The 22,012-nt window shown below is 38.2% G+C and overlaps 1 protein-coding gene across 1 annotated transcript; it reads right to left on the bottom strand.

Moving 5' to 3' along the window:
• Positions 1 to 5,914: 5,914 nt before the first annotated feature.
• LOC142625385 (uncharacterized) lies at positions 5,915 to 8,374 on the bottom strand. Its single transcript, XM_075799056.1, has 4 exons — positions 7,888 to 8,374; positions 7,409 to 7,650; positions 6,554 to 7,159; positions 5,915 to 6,403 (listed from the first exon to the last, which is right to left on the bottom strand). The coding sequence occupies exons 1-4, from the start codon at positions 8,372 to 8,374 to the stop codon at positions 5,915 to 5,917; spliced, it is 1,824 nt and encodes a 607-aa protein (XP_075655171.1).
• Positions 8,375 to 22,012: the final 13,638 nt, after the last annotated feature.

Below are 22,012 nucleotides of genomic sequence, written 5' to 3'. Positions count from 1 at the left end.
TAGAAATAATATCATTTCATCATAAGATAAACAAATATTGTAAGGACCAAAAACTTATAAAACCAGCTTAAAAACGTTACTGCTGCTTTATTCACTTAAAAGTCCTCATACAATACATTTGGTAGAGAGGGTTCAACAACAAAAAACCCCTTTCTATAATGTCCCGACTCTTATTTATACTATTTGCTCTTTTCATCATGGCCCTACACCTCACAATCTACTATGTTTTTCCTTCTGACACCTGTTTGTCGGTGATGGAGCAGAGTTCTAGCTTTGCGTTCAACACTGTTCAGGTCATATCCACATTAATGCAACGGATTGATCTGGTATCTTCCAATTAATGCGGCCAGAATGGTTGTTGCCGGGCATTTAATGCATCCCTCTAACTTAGCCTACCACCTTCGGATATTTGTAACCCTTATGTCAGCAATGCCCATGCCACATCATCTTCGGGTATTTTTAGGTAACTTCCCTTACTCCTTTGCTCCATCTTACCTACTGCATGTCGGCCTTCCTCTCTTCGGGTCTTCGGGTTCTTGGGTCATCGAAACCTCACAATAACCCCCTTAACACTTGAGTTATTAATGATTAGTTAATAACTAAGTTTTAACACCTTACACACGCTTCTGACCTTCCCTTTGTTTTCACACGTATAGCCGTCTCTTCGCTGCCCCATGACCCGCGCCTGGCGCCTCGTATCCCACGATGGAGCATTTATGGAACCTGGCGTTTCTTTTTCCCACGCACGTTCTACGGCTGGATGGGTAATGTACGGTCCAGATCCCGCTTTCAATTATGAGCGGGAAAGTTACCGCTCTTATTTCTTTTACCCCTTCCCTATAAAAGCACACCCTTTGGCTGGATGTGGCTCATTTTGGCATTTTGAAGGATTGAAAGAAGAGTGAGTTCCCGAGGACCATCTTTAAGCGATCTTCAGAGGTGTGTTCCTTTTCCTTTCGTTTCTCTCTATTTGCTTGCTTCTCTTCTCTTACCGCGGGGATTAATGGGTAGGTACGCTAAGCTAGTAAACACGGATGAGGCAAAGGCTGCCTTTAAAAACCGGTATAGGATCCCTGATGATGTAACCATCACGTATTGTGAGGAAGAAGAAATTCCACTCGCACCTCGCCCCCCTGAGTCCGTTTTAATTCCCATGATTGCGTTCATCGAGGGGGGCATGGAAATTCCTATGGGTAGGGTAACCAGAGATTTTTTAATAAACTACAGGCTTACCCCCTCACAATGTTCCCCAAATGTCCTTAGAATCTTAGGATGCGTAGACGCGCTTAACCGAAAGATGGGGACCAATTTGACATGGCAAGATGTAAACTGGGTGTACAACTGCCAAAAAGGGGATAGGACTAAATACTACATGAAATGTAGATTTCCTTCCGTTAGGTTGATCTCCTGCTTACCCGATTCGAGTAAAGGGATGGACGAAGATTACCTTATCGTCTCGGGCAACTGGCATGATGGCTTACACTGCCCAACCCGAGAAGGGACGCCAGGTAGTACTCCCGAAGACTGACCTGGCACTTAGGAATGACCAAAATTTTCATATGCTCTGCTTTGCTTAACTTATTCATTCTAACCATTTCGTTTCTTATTGCAGACGATTTCCATACTGCTCCGAATTTATCTGCTGTAAATCGAGCTGATCTAAACCGGATCCTTCGGTCAGAGATATTTGTACACCGGGACGGACAACTCCGAGCAGCCCACATTATCCTCAGGTACACACCATCCACTAAACGCTTCCAAAGCCCGAAGAATGTAATCAGAGCAAGAGACCTACGCTTAGCTCGGATTGACGTTGCGGCCCCTGGATTTTTACTGCTCGCACCTCCTCCTGCAGGAACTCAAGACGCACAGCTTCCAGCCCCTCTTGCGGCCCAGTTAGTTTATCCCCCCTTGGACCAGGCCACTAATCTTGTAGCCGAGGAAAGAGTTGATACGCCCGAGCCAAATCCTCCCGAGGTGACCGAGAAGGATTTCGAGGTGTTCTACCGTCCAGACGCTCCTTCCAGCTCCAATCCGTCAACCAGCGAAATGGGTTTTCAAGAGAAGGATCGCAACTTGTTGTCCTTGCTGCATGCGCACGCGGGCGACTCTTCACCGGAGGTTCCGGTTCCTCCTCGTCATATCACTCCTGCTTCTACTCGTGCACTTTCCTCTGAGGAGTCGGATAAGAAACGAAAAAAGGGGCCCGTAGCAAGCATGTGATAGAAATTGAAGAAGTGAGAATCTCGACCCTTCCGTTAAAGATACTGTGGCTGCGAAAGCCCTTTCCAAGAAGGTTGCTCTCTACTGGTTCATCTAAGGACCCGCAGTGAGCCTACAAAAAGGCGTCACAGCGACCCAACTTTACTCTCGGCCGGCAACCCCGTTATGGATGACGCGAACCTCGAGTGACCCGAAGAAGCTCGAGCCTGGTGGCCGAGTGTCTAGAGAAGGCTCTATGCCTTCCAGAGGATATGGCAGAATTAAGATCCTTCCGTAAGAGGGAGGTTTTCTTGTCTTTGAAGCAGGACTTAGCCAAGGTATTTTTTCAAGCCTTTGCACAGTTTATACATGAATTTAACTCTTTATTATGACTAACTTTTTTTTTTTTTACTCGAATACATCATAGGCGGTCCAAGCTTCATTCATGGCTGAGGAATGGGTAGATCACTCACTGGATCTTGCCCGAAAAGCTGATCAGAATGCCGAGGCGGCAGTGAGGGCACAAAAAGAAGCTGAGCTGAACTTGAAAGAGACCCTCACCCACCTGTCCGAGGTAGAGAAGGCTCACAAGAATGCTGAGTCGGCCCTGAAGAGTTACGAGTCTCAAGCAAACCTTGCTCTTGAGGCTCAAAAACAAGATCAAAGTAGACTTGCTGTTACTGTCGTTGAGCTTAAGCAAGCGCAAGATAAACTGGCCACCAAGGAGCAGGAACAGGCCGTAGCGGAACAAGCAGCATACGATGCAGGAATGAAAAAGGCTTCGGATAGCTTGGCCGCCCAACTCAAAGGTGTTGCTAGAGCGTTTTGCCTGGAGGTATGGGGTCATGCCTTGGACGCTGCTGGGGTAGCTGCCGATGCTGAACTTCGAGCTTCAGATAGCGTTTACTATCCTTCAGCATTACGGCTTGCTCCTGATCCCCCCATGCCACCAAGTGAAACAGCTGAGCCTGTTCCTGTTCCTGATCCTTCTGATGCAGCAGCCTCTAAAGGCCATTCTCCCCCAGCTCAGTCCGTGGAAGGGGTAGTTGAGGGTGATGTGGCTGAAGAGCTAAAAAAGAAGAAAAAAGATAAAGAACCAGAGAAAAGGAAGGACAAACAGCCTGTTACCTAGTCATTCTATCATGGTTGTTTCCTTCTTCTTTTTGCTGTTTTCTTACTTCTTTCTTTTTTTTTCCTTTTTTTATCGGATGTAAGGGGCTATATAATTGCCCCAATTTTGTAACGGATATTTGTTAAGAGATTAATGTTTAGTCCTTTTCTATTGTTTCATACACAAGTCTTATTTCAATGTGCTACCATGCAACTGTTACTTTATACGCATTCAGAAGCTTACTAAAAAAGATCATAATACTACTTTAATTTGTTCGTTGTACTTGTGATTTTTAAGAAACGCGAAAAGCTTAACCTAAGTTCCATAACTTCATTACTCAACCTTTTGACGTTTGAGAGAGAAGGCGTAAAATCCAATATGATAACGAGCAACGAGATTTAATGATTTATTTATGCTACTGCTTTAGATGTTTGAGATTCTTTAGCCGTGATCCTGTTGGATTTACAATTCCTGTGAAATGGTTTGCAAGTGATTAATTTTTCTTAGACTTGTGGCCCGAGGAGCCGAACAAGCACTAAGGTCATTTTAACACTTAGGTTTTTTGCAAATGATTAGTTTCTCTTAGACTTGTGGCCCGAGGAGCCGAACAAGCACTAAGGTCAGTTTAACACTTATGCTTTTTGCAAGTGATTAATTTCTCTTAGACTTGTGGCCCGAGGAGCCGAACAAGCACTAAGGTCAGTTTAACACTTAGGTTTTTGCAAGTGATTAATTTCTCTTAAACTTGTGGCCCGAGGAGCCGAACAAGCACTAAGGTCAGTTTAACACTTATGCTTTTTGCAAGTGATTAATTTCTCTTAGACTTGTGGCCCGAGGAGCCGAACAAGCACTAAGGTCAGTTTAACACTTATACTTTTGGAAGTGATTAATTTCTCTTAGACTTGTGGCCCGAGGAGCCGAACAAGCGCTAAGGTCAGTTTAACACTTAGGTTTTTGCAAGTGATTAATTTCTCTTAGACTTGTGGCCCGAGGAGCCGAACAAGCACTAAGGTCAGTTTAACACTTATGCTTTTGGAAGTGATTAATTTCTCTTAGACTTGTGGCCCGAGGAGCCGAACAAGCACTAAGGTCAGTTTAACACTTAGGTTTTTGCAAGTGATTAATTTCTCTTAGACTTGTGGCCCGAGGAGCCGAACAAGCACTAAGGTCAGTTTAACACTTATGCTTTTTGCAGGTACAGAATTGAAACAAACAGAAGCCTCACACAAAAGGAGATTCTTTTCTTAATAATAATATCGTCGTAAGTTATTTACATTCCAAGGGCGAGGAATCACCCTTCCATCCAGATCCTCTAAACGATAAGCCCCTACACCTGCCATTGAGGTAATTCTATACGGCCCCTCCCAGTTAGGACCTAACTTTCCCCAAGCGGGATTTTTTGCTACCCCCACTACCTTTCTTAGTACCAAATCTCCTGGTACCAAGGGCCTGGTCCTAACTCCCTTGTCATATGTCCGTTTCGAGCTTCGCTGATAGTTGCCCATCTTCACATTGGCTATTTCTCTACTTTCCTCAATAGTATTCAAACAATCATACACCAGATCGTGATTGCTCGCCTCGTCATACTGGTCGGACTTCAGGGTGGGAAAACCTGACTCTAAAGGTATTATAGCTTCCATTCCATACGTCATTGAAAAGGGGGTCTCGCCTGTTGATCTTCGGGGTGTAGTGCGATAAGCCCATAATACATGAGGAGGTAATTCTTCTACCCCGGCCTCCTTTAGCGTCATCCAATCGTTTCTTCAAACCTGCCAAGATGACTTTATTTGTTGCTTCGGCTTTGTCCATTTCCTTGGGGATAGTACGGTGTGGAATATCCATTTCTTATTCCCATTTACGTGCATGATGCCGGAAAACCTTGCTATCAAATTGAAGACCATTATCGGATATCAAGGTGTGAGGGACCCGAAGCGAGTTATGATATTTTTCCCGGATGAATCTTTTTGCATCCACATCCCTAATGTTGGCTAACGGCTCGGCCTCCACCCATTTCGTGAAGTAATCCGTGCCGACGATGAGCCATCTCCTATTACCCGTTGCCCAGGAAACGGCCCGACGATATCTAAACCCCACTTAGCAAAGGGCCAGCTGGCCGGACAACGGATTTAAGTTACCTCTGGTTGATGTACATTGGGCGCAAACCTTTGACATTGATCACACTTCTTGGCATAATCGAGAGGTTCTCTGCATGCTTGGCCACCAATACCCTTGGGTCATGGCTCTATGAGCTAATGATCTTCCTCCAGTGTGGCTCCCACACACACCCTCATGCAGTTCTTCCGAAAGGTTCCACGGCTTCGGGGATGTACGCAAAGGAGGTACGGCCCGCATAGGAACGCCATAGAGTTTTTGCTCCTCCGATAGCCGATAACGGGGTGCGCTTCTTCGTATCGTCTCGGCCATTTTTCCATCTTCGGGTAGTATTCGTGCTGCAAGAAAGCTATAATTGGGTCCATCCAGCTTGGGCCTACATGAATGCCGTGAACCCGTCTCGCCGGATGCCGGGTCAAGCTAGAGGACAACAAATCCTCCACCATAACCATACGCGGTAACTTCGATCCCCCAAAGTGGCTAACATTGCTAATGAATCGACGCAGAATTATGTCCCCTTGGGACTTGCTGTACCTTGAAACTGTCAAACAAACCCAACACCCCTTGGACTCGTTTCAGATAACTTTTCATCCGCTCATCTTTTGCCTCAAACTCTCCATTAACTTGCCCGACCACCAATCGGGAATCACAGAACACCCTCACTACTTTTCCTCCCAAATGTCTAACCATCTGGGAGCCCACTAGGAGAGCCTCGTACTCGGCCTCATTATTAGTTGCTGGGAATCCCAACCTTAATGACTTTTCAATGACTAGTTTCTCGGGGGATATTAACACAACTCCAACCCCGGATCCCTTTCGATTTGATGCCCCATCCGTGTAGACTTCCCATGGAGTGATATTTTCCATTCCAATGGACATTATTGTCATCACGGCATCTTCGGGGCGAGCCTGACCGTCCGTGAACTCGGCCACGAAGTCGGCAAGGATTTGCCCTTTGATAGCTGTCCGGGGCATATACTTGATATCATAAGCTCCCAGCTTGGTTCCCCACTTTGCTACACGACCCGTATAATCCGACTTCCGCATGATAGCTTGTAGAGGCAACTGAGTGAGTATTACCACGGTGTGAGCTTGGAAGTAATGAGGCAATTTCCTTGTTGCGTGCACCACGGCTAGAAGCGCTTTTTCCAGCAGTAGGTATCGCTGTTCAACTTCTTGCAAAGACTTGCTGACATAGTATATTGGCTTCTGGACCCCATCATCATTCCGTATTAAGACAAGACTTACGGAGTGATTTGTGACGGCTAGATAAGCATATAACACTTCTTCCTTCTCGGGCGTCGATAATATCGGCGGTCTAGATAGGTATTGCTTTAAATCCTCAAAAGTCAAATTGCACTCGTTAGACCACTGGAAATCTTTCCACCTGTGCAAAAGGCGATAAAATGGGCGGCACCTGTCTGCGGACCGTGAAATGAACCTGTTCAAGGCTGCAATCATGCCAGCTAACTTCTGCACTTCTTTCGGGTTCCGAGGGGAATGCAATCCTAAGACAGCCTTAATTTGGTCAGGATTAACTTCAATGCCCCGATGAGTAATCATGTACCCTAAAAATTTTCCCGAGCCCACTCCGAAAGAACACTTTGATGCATTCAAGCGTAACTTATACTTTCTTAACACCGAGAAGGTCTCCTGCAAATCTGTCAAATGGTCTTCTGTCTTCTTACTTTTGATTACCATATCATCGATATAAGCTTCCATATTACGTCCCAACTGCGCATCAAACATTCTGGTCACCATTCGTTGATAAGTGGACCCTGCATTCTTTAGACCAAAGGGCATTACTCGGTAATGGTAGTTACCATTAGGGGCACGAAAAGCCGTCTTCTCTTGATCATTCAGTGACAAAGGGATTTGATGATACCCTTGGAATGCATCCAAGAAGCTCATTCGGGGGTGCCCCACAGTTGCATCCACCAATTGATCGATTCTGGGTATAGGGAAAAGATCATTGGGACATGCCTTATTCAGATCTGTAAAGTCAATACAGACTCTCCATTTCCCATTCTTCTTTTTTACTACGACAGTATTGGCCAGCCACTCAGGATAGAAGATCTCCTTGATCGCACCAGCTTGCTTTAGCTTACCAACCTCCTCTTTAACTGCCTTGGCGTGCTCTTGAGATGCTCGCCGAGGAGGCTGCTGTCTAGGCGTCGCATGAGGGTTAATATTCAAATGGTGGCAGATAACTTCTGGACTAATTCCTGGTACATCATAAGTCGTCCACGCAAAAACATCAATATTATCTCGCAAGAATTGAATCAAGTCTTCTCTTTCCTGTGCCGGCAGCTTGGACCCGACTTGAAAATATTTCTCTTTATCTTCCCCAATAATTACCTTGGTTAGCTTCTCGGCAGATCCTTCATCCTCAACTAGGCCGTCTTCCCGAGCAGCCTCCTTTAATTGCTATGACGTCTCAGGAACTTCCCCTTCCAACGAACCTCGGCCTGTACGAATAGTGGCAGACGTTAGACATTGCCTTGCCACCGTTTGACTGCCATGCAACACTTCCACGCTTCCTCGTATAGGGTACTTCACCATCACATGTAAGGTTGATGAAACTGCCTCCATTGCATGCAACCACGGTCTAGCCAAAATGGCCGTGTAAGGAGAATGTGCCATAACAACTATGAAATTTACCTGTACTTCGGAACCCTCCACCTGCACGGGCAACCTAATCATTCCTCGTGGGATCACCTGGTTTCCATCAAAACCGACCAACGGATGGTTGTATTTCTCCAATTCCTCCTCTTTCAACTTTAACCCATTGAATAAATCTGGATACATAATCTCGGCACCACTTCCATCATCCACCAATACTCGTTTCACATCATATCCCCCGATACGAACTGTGACGACCAAGGCATCATCGTGGGGTTGAAACGTTCTCTCTTTATCCTTATCAGAAAAACCCAAAGTAGGCGTCATTGAGGATCTCATTCTTTTGTTTGTTTGATGATTCTCTTCCACGTCCTCATTCCCACACTTGTTTTGAACGGTCATGACCCGAGAAGGTTCCCCAAAGTCCCTTCTCGGTTGGGTCAAGATGACGTTGATAGTGCCAAGAGATGGTTCGAGGGCCCGACTGATATTTCCGAGTATCCAGTTGATCCTGATTCCCATTCGGCTTTGCCAATAAGTGATTAATCTTCCCGGCCCTAATCAATTGATTCAAATGGTCGCGCAATGTCCGGCACTTCTCCGTGGTGTGTCCCTTATCCTGGTGGTAATGACAGTGGAGGTTTTGGTTTCTCGTGGATGCATCTCCACTCATTTTGTTTGGTGGCCTAAAATATGGCTCATGCCGAATTTTCTCCAATATGTGATGCACGGGCTCCTTAAATAGTGAGTTAACTAGAGGAGACTCGGTGGTCCTCGGATGGCCAGTAAAGTCTCGTTTAGGCCGAATACCTTGTAACCCCCCTCCCTGAAGATCCTTCCTCTCCAGATAGCCTTTCATTTTTCCTTTGCTTTGCATCTGATCCTCTTCTACCCGTTTATACTTATCTATCCGGTCCATGAGCTGTCGCATGTCTATCGCGGCCTTCATTGTCAAAGACTTTCTTAACCCATGCTCCGCGGGAAGACCCACCTTGAAAGTTCTTACGGCTACACTTTCCACATCCCCATCAATTTCATTATACGTTTCCCAGTATCTACGAATAGGTTTTGAGTGTTTCACCTTCCCTCATAGACATAGACAGTAGAGCATCCAAAGGTTTTGGAATCCTAGTACAAGTTATGAACCTTGCTCCAAATGCCCTAGTCAATTCTTCAAAAGACCCCAGGGAACCTTCTGCCAAAGCATCAAACCACCTCATAGCCACGGGCCCCAAACTGGAGGGAAAAACTCTACACATCAATGCCTCATTATCCGAATAAACGGCCATTTTCTGACTAAAATGACTAACGTGCTCTACAGGGTCAGTCCTCCCGTTATACATAGTAAAGATGGGTTGAGAAAACCTACGAGGTAGCTTTGCCCTGTTTATCCTTGCCACAAAAGGGGATTTGGCAATTTGTCTCAGGGCTTTACCCATTGCATCACTCCCGTCCTCGCGATATATTCCATCAGTATCGGGCATCCTCGTCACCTTCTGCTGCTTTGCCCTAACGCCCGAAGACACACTAGCACGGGTCATACTTCGAGTAGGCTCAAACATTGGGGGATGAATTCCTCCTGGGTTTGCTTCCGAACTATCACTGGAAGAGCTAGCATTACCCTTACGACTCCGTTTCTTACTATCCACGCACTTGCGTAAGTACGCTATCTCAGATTGCATCTGTCGCAATACATCGTCGCGAGACATATGCCCCTCAGTTAACGATCGTTGCTCAGCCCCCTGACCGCCATCATATGCCTTCACCACCCCCGAAGTATGTCCTTTCCCCTTGTCACGCTGGAGACTTACAGCTACGTCCCTGCTTCGTGAACTTACTGATTCTTCCCCTTCTAGATACACCTCCGCCATACATTTCTAAATGGAATATGCTACGCTGTTGTTGTTCCCACAGACGGCGCCAATTGTAAGGACCAAAAACTCATAAAACCAGCTTAAAAACGTTACTGCTGCTTTATTCACTTAAAAGTCCTCATACAATACATTTGGTAGAGAGGGTTCAACAATAAAAAACCCTTTTCTATAATGTCCCGACTCTTATTTATACTATTTGCTCTTTTCATCATGGCCCTACACCTCACAATCTACTATGTTTTTCCTTCTGACACCTGTCTGTCGGTAATGGAGCAGAGTTCTAGCTTTGCGTTCAACACTGTTCAGGTCATATCCACATTAATGCAACGGATTGATCTGGTATCTTCCAATTAATGCGGCCAGAATGGTTGTTGCCGGGCATTTAATGCATCCCTCTAACTTAGCCTACCACCTTCGGATATTTGTAACCCTTATGTCAGCAATGCCCATGCCACATCATCTTCGGGTATTTTCAGGTAACTTCCCTTACTCCTTTGCTCCATCTTACCTACTGCATGTCGGCCTTCCTCTCTTCGGGTCTTCGGGTTCTTGGGTCCTCAGAACCTCACAAATATATATATATATATATATATATATATATATATATATATATATACACACCACACTATACACAAGTCTATACATGTATACATTTTAGTATTTTACATAGGTAATAATATCATTTTACGAGCAGTACATTTTGTATATTCCAATATATATGATATAGTGTGTGTTTGGATACCAATGAAAAATTAAAATTATTTTACTATTTAGCTTATTTTTGTTATTATTTATGAGCTCCATTACACTTTTTGGTACTATTCATGGGTTTTGCTGTATTATTTCAACTAACTTTTACATTTATTCAACAATACTTTCAGTAATAAGTTTTTAGTTTAGCAAAATAAGTGGTATCCAAACAAATATATTGTGTTTTAATTTGGACTGATCATGACATTTCTGTCATACGATAGTTGTTTCTGTTGTTTAGCTCTTCATGCGGCCTTCTTTCAACATTTTGGAGCTATTTGGTAATTGTTTGTATTTTTGGAAGTACGTGTGGGTGAAAAAGTGTGTGAAAGTGTGTGCGATGTTATTTAAAAACTGAAAACATGTATTTAAACCATGGTTTTAAAAACCGAACCGGACATCGAACAATTTAAAAAAAAAATTCGGTTCAACCCCAATTTTTGACCAGTTTTTCAATTTTTACCCGATTTTGGGGGTTTTTACCGGATCGGCCTGACTCTCGATTGAACCTATCGGACCGATCAGTCCAATCCAGTCCAATTTTTAAAATAGTAATTTAAACACATGTACCGAACCGACTCTTATTATTGTTGTTTTGTCCTCAAATAAACAATCCCTTTCCTACTACACTTTTATTTAGCGGTTGCGTGGCCAGGCTATCTTGTCAACAGTGCTATTGATTTTTTTTAATCATCAATTCAGTGAAATAAACTTCTTTCTTTTATACTTTCTCAAAAAAAAAAAAAATTTCTTTTATTAAGAGAATCGATTCTCGAAACCTCCCTCTTCAAGTTATTACTATTGAATATATATATATATATAATATAAATTAATATTTACATTTTAAAAAGTAAACATTTTATTAAATACTACTTATGTCACTAGTTTTCTGTTAGAATTTACAGTTAGATCACCTATAGGATTTTTTTTTTGGGATGAACACTAAACATTTAACGGGATTAACTCTCATGTGTAATGTAAGTTACATTGGAGTGAGTTAGAAAAGGATGCAACCTCTCTCATTTGTGTATCTCATGAAAAATAAAACATATATTCCTCTTTACCATTCTCTCAAGCTTTTGGATTCTATCATATTGTTCATTAGCCATAGATATCGTGTGACTTACTCTAATAACAAACACCACCATAAAAAATAATCGTTTAGATTATGAAAATATAGTTTATAATATAGAACCAGCGAATACATGATCCTAGAGAGATAAAAACTCTATTTCTTACATTTTCGTTACATTACAAACCAGCAGTCACATTCATCAACATGACTTTTACCTAATGTTACATATATTAGATAATTCTTCCAAATAGAAATCGACATTTTTTCACCTAATCTTCCCATGAAATTCTTTGCAAGAGAATCCAAATTCAATTATATATTCCATCCATTTCCTATCAAAGAAAACCTGATTTGTTCATATGTTCAATTTCACACTCCCCGAGACTCAAGTCCCCATCTTCTTCTTTTTTCCTTTGTATTTGACATTACCTTATCTGATAAGCAATTACTACATTCAAAAGCAGGGTCAGATAATTAAGTATGGTTCACAAATTAATATACTTAGAACATGTTAGTAAATTATTTTAGAAAATTTTTTATCAATAATTGAAAAAGTTGTTAAAAAGTTTTAATAACTTTTTTAATTCTTCATAAAAAAAATTTTAAAATAAATTGTTAATGTATGTCTTCAGAGTATACATTAACAACCCGTAAAGCATATTTTACATCGCCCAATACATAATTAGCGGCACAGAATTGACCACAGCATATGCCATTCTCTGGGCCAAAGATGTATGTCACAAGATGATGTCTTTTGCTATGGAGTTAATTCGAGTCTAGTACTGTAGCGAGCTCGAAGTCCTTTGTCATTTCCTTTGGTTGGTGGAATTCGTTTTCCACATGTGGGATATGGGTACAGAGGTCGGCTTCTTATTGGACATTAAAGAAGAAATACCAACTCTTGAGGAAGAAAAATGATGAAATGAGAAAAAGAAAAAGGACAAAGTATATGCAATTATTATTTATATTAGATTAGATAATGGAGTAACCGACAAACTTCTGGCCAGTGCGTTTCAACAAATTATTGATTTTCTTTAATTTGTTGGGCCCCCAATTCTCGTGAAAAATGTGGGCATATAAAAAATAAAAATTGTAATTTAAAAATAGGGTTGGTACTGGTAGCCGAAAGCTATGTGAGTAGGGCTTGAATGCCTTGTTATCTGTTTGACCGTTCTACAATGGACTCGAGCTCAATTCACAATTTCACATTAGCAAAGCGAAAGACCAATACTGGGCAACATAGTAATGACAGAGAAAAGTCAGAAAACCAAATACTTCCTTTAATAATAATAATTAAAAAATCCATTACTTTATAAATAAAAAAATTTGAGTGAGATTACTTTTAACATTTTCATACTAGGATGAAATTGGGATCTAATGCGCTATTAGATGGGTCTTAGGTTTTTAATTGACAATAAAAAAATCTCAATTGCAACTTGAAACTCCTTTTGGGGTGTAAGAGTATTCTCATCAGATGTGTCAAATGTTTAATATTTGACATTTGACACATCAAATACCAAAAAACTCCTCTCATGAGATGTTTCAAATCTTATAATTTTTACGACGTACGCACAGATTGAGATGCTAAAAAAAAGTTTTTTTTATTCATTTTTCTCTCATCCTTTTTTACTTTCTTTTTCTCTTTCTTATTCTTTTTCTTCTTTCTTTCTCTGCCACTCCATCTCTGTCACTCTCTTTTCATATTTTCTTCTTCTTTCTCCAGAAGCTTCACCTCTTTTTTTTTTAAGGTGGTGTTGGTGGATGTGAGTTTGTGCCGGTGGTGGTTGTCGGTGTTGTTACGGCAGTGGTTATTGGTGGCCGTTGTTGTGGCGGTTGTAGTTGTGCGTTGTTGTTGATGATGATGATAGGAGGAATTAATATATTATTTTAATGTGTTATAAATATTATTTTAATGTATAGAATTGAAAAATAAAATATCTGATGAATGAGATATTATAAAATAATGTGATAAAATAAAAAAATAAGTTTTTAATGTGTCAAAGTGACATTTTTTATGAAAAATCTGATGAGAATGCTCTTAATATGGCTAACTTTTTTCTCCTGTTGTTAAAATTTTATCAACATGGGATGAATTCAGTATACCAAAAATATATTAGAAAGTGTCTACTTTTAGCGCTCCAAAACCCAATACGCCAAATGTTGCTATAGACAAACAATCAAATTACTTTTTAAAGAAAAGCACATCATATTACTCTAAGTCTTCTATTCTACCAATAAAGGAGTTCCCTTGAGCCAAAGATCACCAACCTTTATAATGTTGTCTATTTATAAGATTTTATCACTTCTTTTTAGTTAGGCCATTTATTTTTTACTGGATATAGAACATCCATTCACTTGTTTAATTCTTCTGATAAAAATTTACTTCTTCAAAGAAATAGATACTCCTTCCGTATACCAAAAAAATAAAAATAAAAATCCTTCCATCTAAAAGAAAAAATCCCAACCAAGTGAAATTTGGGATTTGAGACCATTTTTAATAGTCCTCCACATTGATTTAAATTCTACCAATCAATCTTCATTCTTTTTTCTATGATTTACACCTTACTCCAAAACAACAAGAGCCACAAATAGAGTCAAACTCTACACAATGAAGTTCTTAGATCATTATCATTGGGCACAATAGAGTTTTAACTAAATTTAAGCTAAAACCCCAACTTTTTCTATTTTTGCTAATCCACTATTAACATACACCTATATCAACCTCTCTACTCTATCACCATTCCATTTAAATAATATTTATTAATTGTTTCTTTATTAATTATACAGTACACATCCAACACACACAATCACAACAATCCACAAACTGTCAACTTCCAATTTACACATTCTTTTTTTTTTAAGAAAAATTTACACATTCAATTGATTCGCTATAATCCATAACCCTCAACTCACTATAATCCACAACCCATATTATATATTCAGTTAATTCAAGCTCATATTGTACATTTCACTACATGCAATTTCCTATCATTGCTCAATGAACCAAGCTCTCTCTGATTCAACAATAATTTAACTAAATTATAAATAAAAAAGATGGCTGAAATCTCAACAGTAAATACCCTTTTCATAAATTTAAAACCCAATGCAACAAATTAGCTACTAAACACCATTAAAAAACAAATAATGGTTTGTGTTTCTTGTAAATGACGCATATGAGAGAGCTTTGGAAATGAATAAAAAAGTATAGAAAAAGTACTTGTTAGAGCATCCACAGCAGTAGAGTTAAAATTTTAGCTTTTTAACTCCACCAAAAGTTATTTTATCTATTTTACCTATGCATATCTACACACATGCTGCAGCAGTGGATCTATTTTAGCTTTCAACACAATAAAATAATATAAACATCACAATAAAATAATATATCCCCCACAATAAAATAATATATCCCCTACAATAAAATAATATATCCCACAACTCAAAAAACATTCACATCACCAACCACAACCACCTCTACCATCAGCCACAGCCACAACCACATCCATAACCACCACCATCACCATCACCACCACTATCAGTCCATAGTAGGAAAAAAAAAACAACCACCAACCGAAATCTCCAATCTTTTTCCTTAACCCAGACCAAACAAAATCACCAATCACAAACAAAATAAAAAATCACCAATCATAGAGTTGGGCTTCGGTGAGGAGGACAGTGTCGGCGTGGGTCTGATCGGCGGAAGAGAAGTGGGTTTGAGGCGGGCGGGTCTGGTCGGTGGAAAACCAAAGTAATGGTCTGATCGACGTTGGGTGAGCGTTGAGATGGAGGACAACCAAAGCAATGGTCTAATCAACATTGGGTGAGCGTTGAGATGTTGGACTAGGCCAAAGCAATGGATCGGCGAGAGAAAGAGGCACGGAGGAGAGAGAACCATTTTTATTATTTTAATCCGGGCCGGGAGTAAAATAATAGTTTTTTTGTTTAGTACCACCATCAACATAACCACCACCATCAGTCCATAGTAGGAAAAAAAAAACAACCACCAACCGAAATCTCCAATCTTTTTCCTTAACCCAGACCAAACAAAATCACCAATCACAAACAAAATAAAAAATCACCAATCATAGAGTTGGGCTTCGGTGAGGAGGACAGTGTCGGCGTAGGTCTGATCGGCGAAAGAGAAGTGGGTCTAAGGCGAACGGGTCTGGTCGGTGGAAAACCAAAGTAATGGTCTGATCGGCGTTGGGTGAGCGTTGAGATGGAGGACTGGGCGGAGGTGTGGGTCTGATCAGCGGAAAACCAAAGCAATGGTCTAATCAACGTTGGGTGAGCGTTGAAATGTAGGACTGGGCAGAGGAGTGGGTCTAATCGGCGGAAAACCAAAGCAATCGATCGGCAGCTTGGGGCTTGGGTCGATGACGTTGAGGCTGGCGGAGGCGTGGGTCAGAGACTTTGAGACAGAGAGGTGAGAGTGACTGAGAGAGAGAAAGAGGCACGAAGTGACTGAGAGAGAGAAAGAGGCACGGAGTGACTGAGAGAGAGAGAACCATTTTTATTATTTTAATCCGGGCCGGGAGTAAAATAATATTTTTTTTGTTTAGTTCTCATGAACAGTGCACATCTATCTATAGATGTGTACTGTAGCAATGGAGCTAAAAAAAGAGATTTAGCTCCACTGCTGGAGCATGCTTTTTAGTTTTTAAGGAGCTAAAAAATATCAATATAACATCACTGCTGTGGGTGCTCTTAGTACCTCATTCAATAGGATGATGTACTACTCATTTTATATATATATATATATTCTAAAGGCTTTCGAGTCTAAAGCAAGGGGTTTGGAGATAAATTTAGCAAAAACTGTAAAGTAGTGAGCATGATACTAAATGCTCTTAAAGATAATTCAGGTGAAGAGTAAGCACCTTCACCCAAATGTGTTAGTACATTGATGATTGAATCATTCCTCAAGACCTACCAAACGAATTGGGTCAATTAGGTTTGGGTTTGACTTGATCAATTTTGGATTAGAAACTTATTAGACTAAAATGGGTTGCTATATATAAATTTAACTAATTTGTAACCTCTTTTTTCACATTTCTTTTATTATAAATAAAAACAAAAACAAAAAAGATTGTCAAAAATGAAAGTTGAATAAGGTTAATGTGGGGATAAAAAAAAAACCAAGTAGGAGTATTCGGCTGTGGGCCATGCCTGAGGATGCAGAGGAGCCCAAGGATGATCAAACTATAAGATAAGTATGTAAGTTAATGGGCCGAGGACAAGGACAAATAACAACGAACAAGTGGCGTCTCCCGAGGAGCCAAATGTCCTTGGGGAGCATTGTTGAAGGTTGGCACCCAGCCGCCTAGAAAATACCATGTAAGAGGCAACCATACTTTTGATGATAAGTTTCAGAGAAAGGAGTCAACAGTAAACTAAGAAATATATGAGAAGAAGACTGCTACCACCACGTTCAATGTTCTGCACCTAAACAACTGGCCACATTTATGTGGAAATGACGCCTAAACAATGATATTTAGTCTTACAGCTACACACAAAGTTTCCAAGAGGGTTTTGATGGGACAAACATCCAGGAAATCATCTACATAAGCAACAAGTTGAAGGCCGGGATCGAAAAGAAGCAGACTATATAAGGTGATGGCCTCTATGAAAAAATGGGCATGTAATCTAAGAGGAGAAAAAAGAATTCTTTGTACTTAGAAAAAGTTTGAGCAAATTTAAGAACATTTCATCCTCGAATTTGACCAAGGAGTGTTTTTCTCTTTAAATTGTATTTTCTTATCCTCTTGACACAAATCCAACCTACTACGGCCCACACTGATTCATTGAATCTTTTACCTGTAAAATCTATTCTCTAACAAATATATTGTTTTGGGTTTGTTGGACCATCATCCATTACCATTGGGCTGAGGGTCTAATTCTTGTCTTTATAGTTAAAATCACCTATAAACTAAGTGTGGTTTTGGATCAAATTTTTGCTAAAAGTTCATTTATTTGTTTGTTGAAAGTTTGCTAAATTATAATTGTAATTAAAGAAAAAAAAAAGTTTTCAAAAAATTGAACATATGCAAATAAAATAAAAAATTTTAAAATAAAAAACTAATCTGAACTTATACAATATATACAATTTTAAGACTAAAATGTAACATGCTAGGTAAAGAAAACAGAAATAAATTAAAAAATATATCTTTAATGAACTTATAAAAATTAAAGAAACTACTAAACGTAAATAGTGGATCCGACCCTAACATTTATTATATTTGAGAATTGCTTGCCAAATCGATGATTAAGGTCAATAGTATTTTTATATACAATAAATATATAAAAATTGAAAATTGAAAATTGAAAATGATACTATTAAAAAATTCAGTTTAAAAATTTATAGTAAAGGCTTGATGAGCAAATCTGGTACCGGTTTGTTGGACTAAAACAAGTAAATCCTATGATCCATATCCTACCTTTTCGTTTGGGTTCGGGTGGATAATTGAGTCCGGATTCAATTTTGCCAATACTAGTTTGGGTTGAGGTTGGAGCCTCGAACCCAAAATTTGGGTCTTTTATGCTATTACACAACCTTTTCATGGTTGATGGGCTGCCTAAATCTTTATATTCCATTAGAGGCCCAATAATTTGTCTTTTTATACGACATTAGAATTATCCACAGTTGGACTGTGGGCCGAAAGCGGTCAACAAGTGCATAGGAACATGGGACCAAGAGCAAATACTTCTGGTTTTTATTTTTTATTATTTTTTTTTTATTTTTAAAGAAAACACACATATATATATGAAAAAGGGATGAGATAAAGAAATACACTCATACGCCAACACCAAAACTGCATGCGGACAATATGGGAAAATGTTATGACCATAACTTGTTTCATAATTTTTACCACAATTTATTCATATTTTAAATTATGAGTGGTAGAGTAAAAGTGATAGAGTCCACAACTATACCATTCATGACTTGTCACGAAAGCAAATTGTGGCAAAAATTGTAGGAAAAGTTGTGATCCTAACATTATTCACGAACATAGTGTGAATTTTACAGTTTTGAGTGTGGTCATTATGGTAGTATGAGGATAGTTTCCAAGTTAACTTAGTAGGGACTCTGTTCTTGTTCTTATTATTATTATTATAAAGTTAAAATATTTATTCCAAATTAGCAGTGTAAAGTTGTCTTTAAGTTACAAAATGTGTAAATCAATCTTAATCTATATATATATATATATATATATATATATATATATATATATATATATATATATATATATATATAAAACTTTTAAAATACTCTATTTAATATTGTTGGTTAAACAAATCAACTGTGAGAAAAAAATCAATTAGTAATAATAACTTGAAAAAAATTAAGTTAATCAAGTTTTTAAACTTTAGGAATGGTCCATTATTTAATAAGGACCCTAATAAACTAGTCAAAGTATTATGTTAAACCGATAATAATCGAGATTCCTCTTCTTCTTCTTTTTTGTTGTATTTCCACGTTAAAACTTATCTAAGTCAATTATCCATAAACTTGGCATATTTAGTATGATTTATGAGATATTGATCAGATGAAAGGTTAGCTCTTCTCTTGTGTCGTAAATAATATGATGCTTTAAAAAATAAAAACATCTAGCAAACTTGAACTGAGAAACCTAATTAAAAATTTTGTCCAAAGTGTGTGTATATATATATCATCTAGCATAAGGGACGACGTCGGTGAAGAATTTTGATCCAAGATCTGTGTCCACCTGTCCTCTTAAATTAGGCAAATTTGCCAAAATCCAATCCAGCAAACTAACTAATAAAGTCGTTGACTATTGTTTGTATTTATGATTCGTACGTGTTGTAGAAATGAATCTCATTAAACTCTTAGCTCATTTGACCTTATCTTCATTTTTTATTTTGTTTCAAAATGAGTAGTCAGAATTCTTTTCTTTACTTAATATATTAAATGATTTGAATCCTTTATATATATATATATATATATATATATAGTATTCTTGTTATAACTAGTTTAGTGTAATTTTAAGTAATATTAATTGAATGGGAATATTTACAAATTAATTATTAAATTACATGATCTTCTTATTAATTCTTTATTTGCAAAATTTCAAGATAATAACATTTATACAATGTTTAAATTTTAAGCTCTTATATTTTAATAGTATGCATAAAAGATTTGTATAAGAAAATAATTTAAAAAATTCCTATTGGCATAGAATTTATCATGTGTGTTAACTTTTAATAACATAGAGAAAATATAATCTATGGTGGGATTTTCAAAATACTAATTTAATAAAAAGTTATTAAGTGTAAGTGGACTTTAAAGTAACTTGACCTTAACCTTATATATATGACTGCTTTTATCACTAAATAACTTTTGTGTTTCTCCATTACCAAGCCCAATATTTAATGTGGTAATTTTGTTTCTCTCAAGCTAGAAGCACAAATTCAAAACTAGATGTAAATGTTTTGTTGCTCAACTGAAACTAAAATAATGAGGCAAAAGTATACTTTGGCCCTTAAAGTTTGAGATTGTTTCTTTTTTTGGTCATTTATGTTTTAAAATTTTCATTTAGCTCATCATGTTTGATTCCATTTTTATATTAGTTATGTTGTTCAAATTATTAGCTTTGTCGTCCAACTCTGTTAGTAATTTTTAATCATTAAGTATTAAATAAGTAGAGTCTATTAAGACACGTCATCTATATACTGTTATCTCTAGATGTCACCAAATTACTAATGGAAATAGACAATGTTATTAATATGAAAACTAAATCAATCATGAAAAGCTAAAATGAAAAAGATTGAAATGTAAACTTTAGTCAAAAATCAAGTATTTGGTTATGAAAGTTCTAGGGGATGGGCATGTGTTAGATCGATATTGGGTGAGTTAACGAAACACATAAGAGTTTGCTATAGTTGCTGTGTAGTGTCTGTTACACGAATCATAATAATACCCTTTTATCACTCACAAAGAATATTTAAACTTATCTCATCAAGGAAGAGGATGAAATAATAGAAAGAATGTGTCAGAGAAAGATACAATGAACATAGCAGGTTGGAAAAGCCAAATAGCTATAGTGAATGCAAGTCTTTAAATTTATGAAAAAGGGGACCTCCCCCAAATAACACAAAAGTGTCTTTGGGTATGTTGGGACCTTAGTGGGATATCTCACATGGTGTATTTACTAGATGTGGTTTGACCCTTTAAAATATTGCTTTCTTTATTCTTGCTTTGGATTTGAATCGACTAGATGGGAGAAATGGCTGTTTGTGAGGCATGATCCTTGAGACATGAACACTTCTATTATCCGACCCTGCCTTGGGAGGCAACCTACCTCACCCACCATCTGTCTTTTCTCTCAAACATGCTGCAGAGAGAAAGAAAAAGAAAAGCAGATGGAAAAAGATCACAGAAAATTAAGAGAAAGGTTGTCTTTAGTTTCTTTATTATTCCAAAGGTTTCTACTACCCAATTTCTTCATTATGTTCTATTATTGATGAAACAATTTTTTTTTTTATTATACCTAAGAACTCAGAAGTTAAGAAAAGATAAAATTCTAATCCTAAATAACATTTACTCACAAAATCTATTGGGCAATCGAAAGCATATATATACTATAATTTGACAACTATTTATTTGATAAGATTTTGTGGTTCACTTGTACAAATGATCTAGATCTTGGTATGCCATTGTATTAGGGAAAAAAATTGTAGGGTATATATATATATATATATATATTCATTTTTAGTTGCTCTTTTCCAACAAGTAGTTAATTACTATAATAATTTGAATAATAAAATTTTAAATTAAAGAGATGGTAATAATAATAAAAAAGTGTGACTTAATTTACAAGTGGAAAGAAATTATTTGGGAATTTTATATCCCTTGGAACGATTTTTTTAGGTTAAAATATTATATTTGATGATTGTCTCTATTATTTTTTATATTTTGATGCTTCAATTTTATGAGAAAATGTCAGTTTTTTTTATATATATATATTTTTTATCTTAAAGAAAGGGCTTCTAAAATTATCATTTTGATAGTGCCCCGGGGCCCTTCTGATTTCAGTATCACATTCATTATACACATTTTCCTAAGTAATCAAAACCAAAGTACCTATTCTACCCCAAAAAAAAAAAAAAAAAAAACCAAAGTACCTCCAACATATTTGTACCAAGTGCACTCTAATCTCCATCGGAAAACTGTGTATAGAATAGCCAGTTTAAAATTTGATGTTTTGTAAAAAAAGTTCCATAGCATAAGGTTTCCTATGTGTTTGAATATTC

This window comes from Castanea sativa, chromosome 2 (genome assembly GCF_040712315.1).
Source record: "Castanea sativa cultivar Marrone di Chiusa Pesio chromosome 2, ASM4071231v1".
Taxonomy (NCBI): domain Eukaryota; kingdom Viridiplantae; phylum Streptophyta; class Magnoliopsida; order Fagales; family Fagaceae; genus Castanea; species Castanea sativa.
The sequence above is the reverse complement of the archived record's forward strand: the minus strand, read 5'-3'. Positions and strand labels throughout refer to the sequence as shown.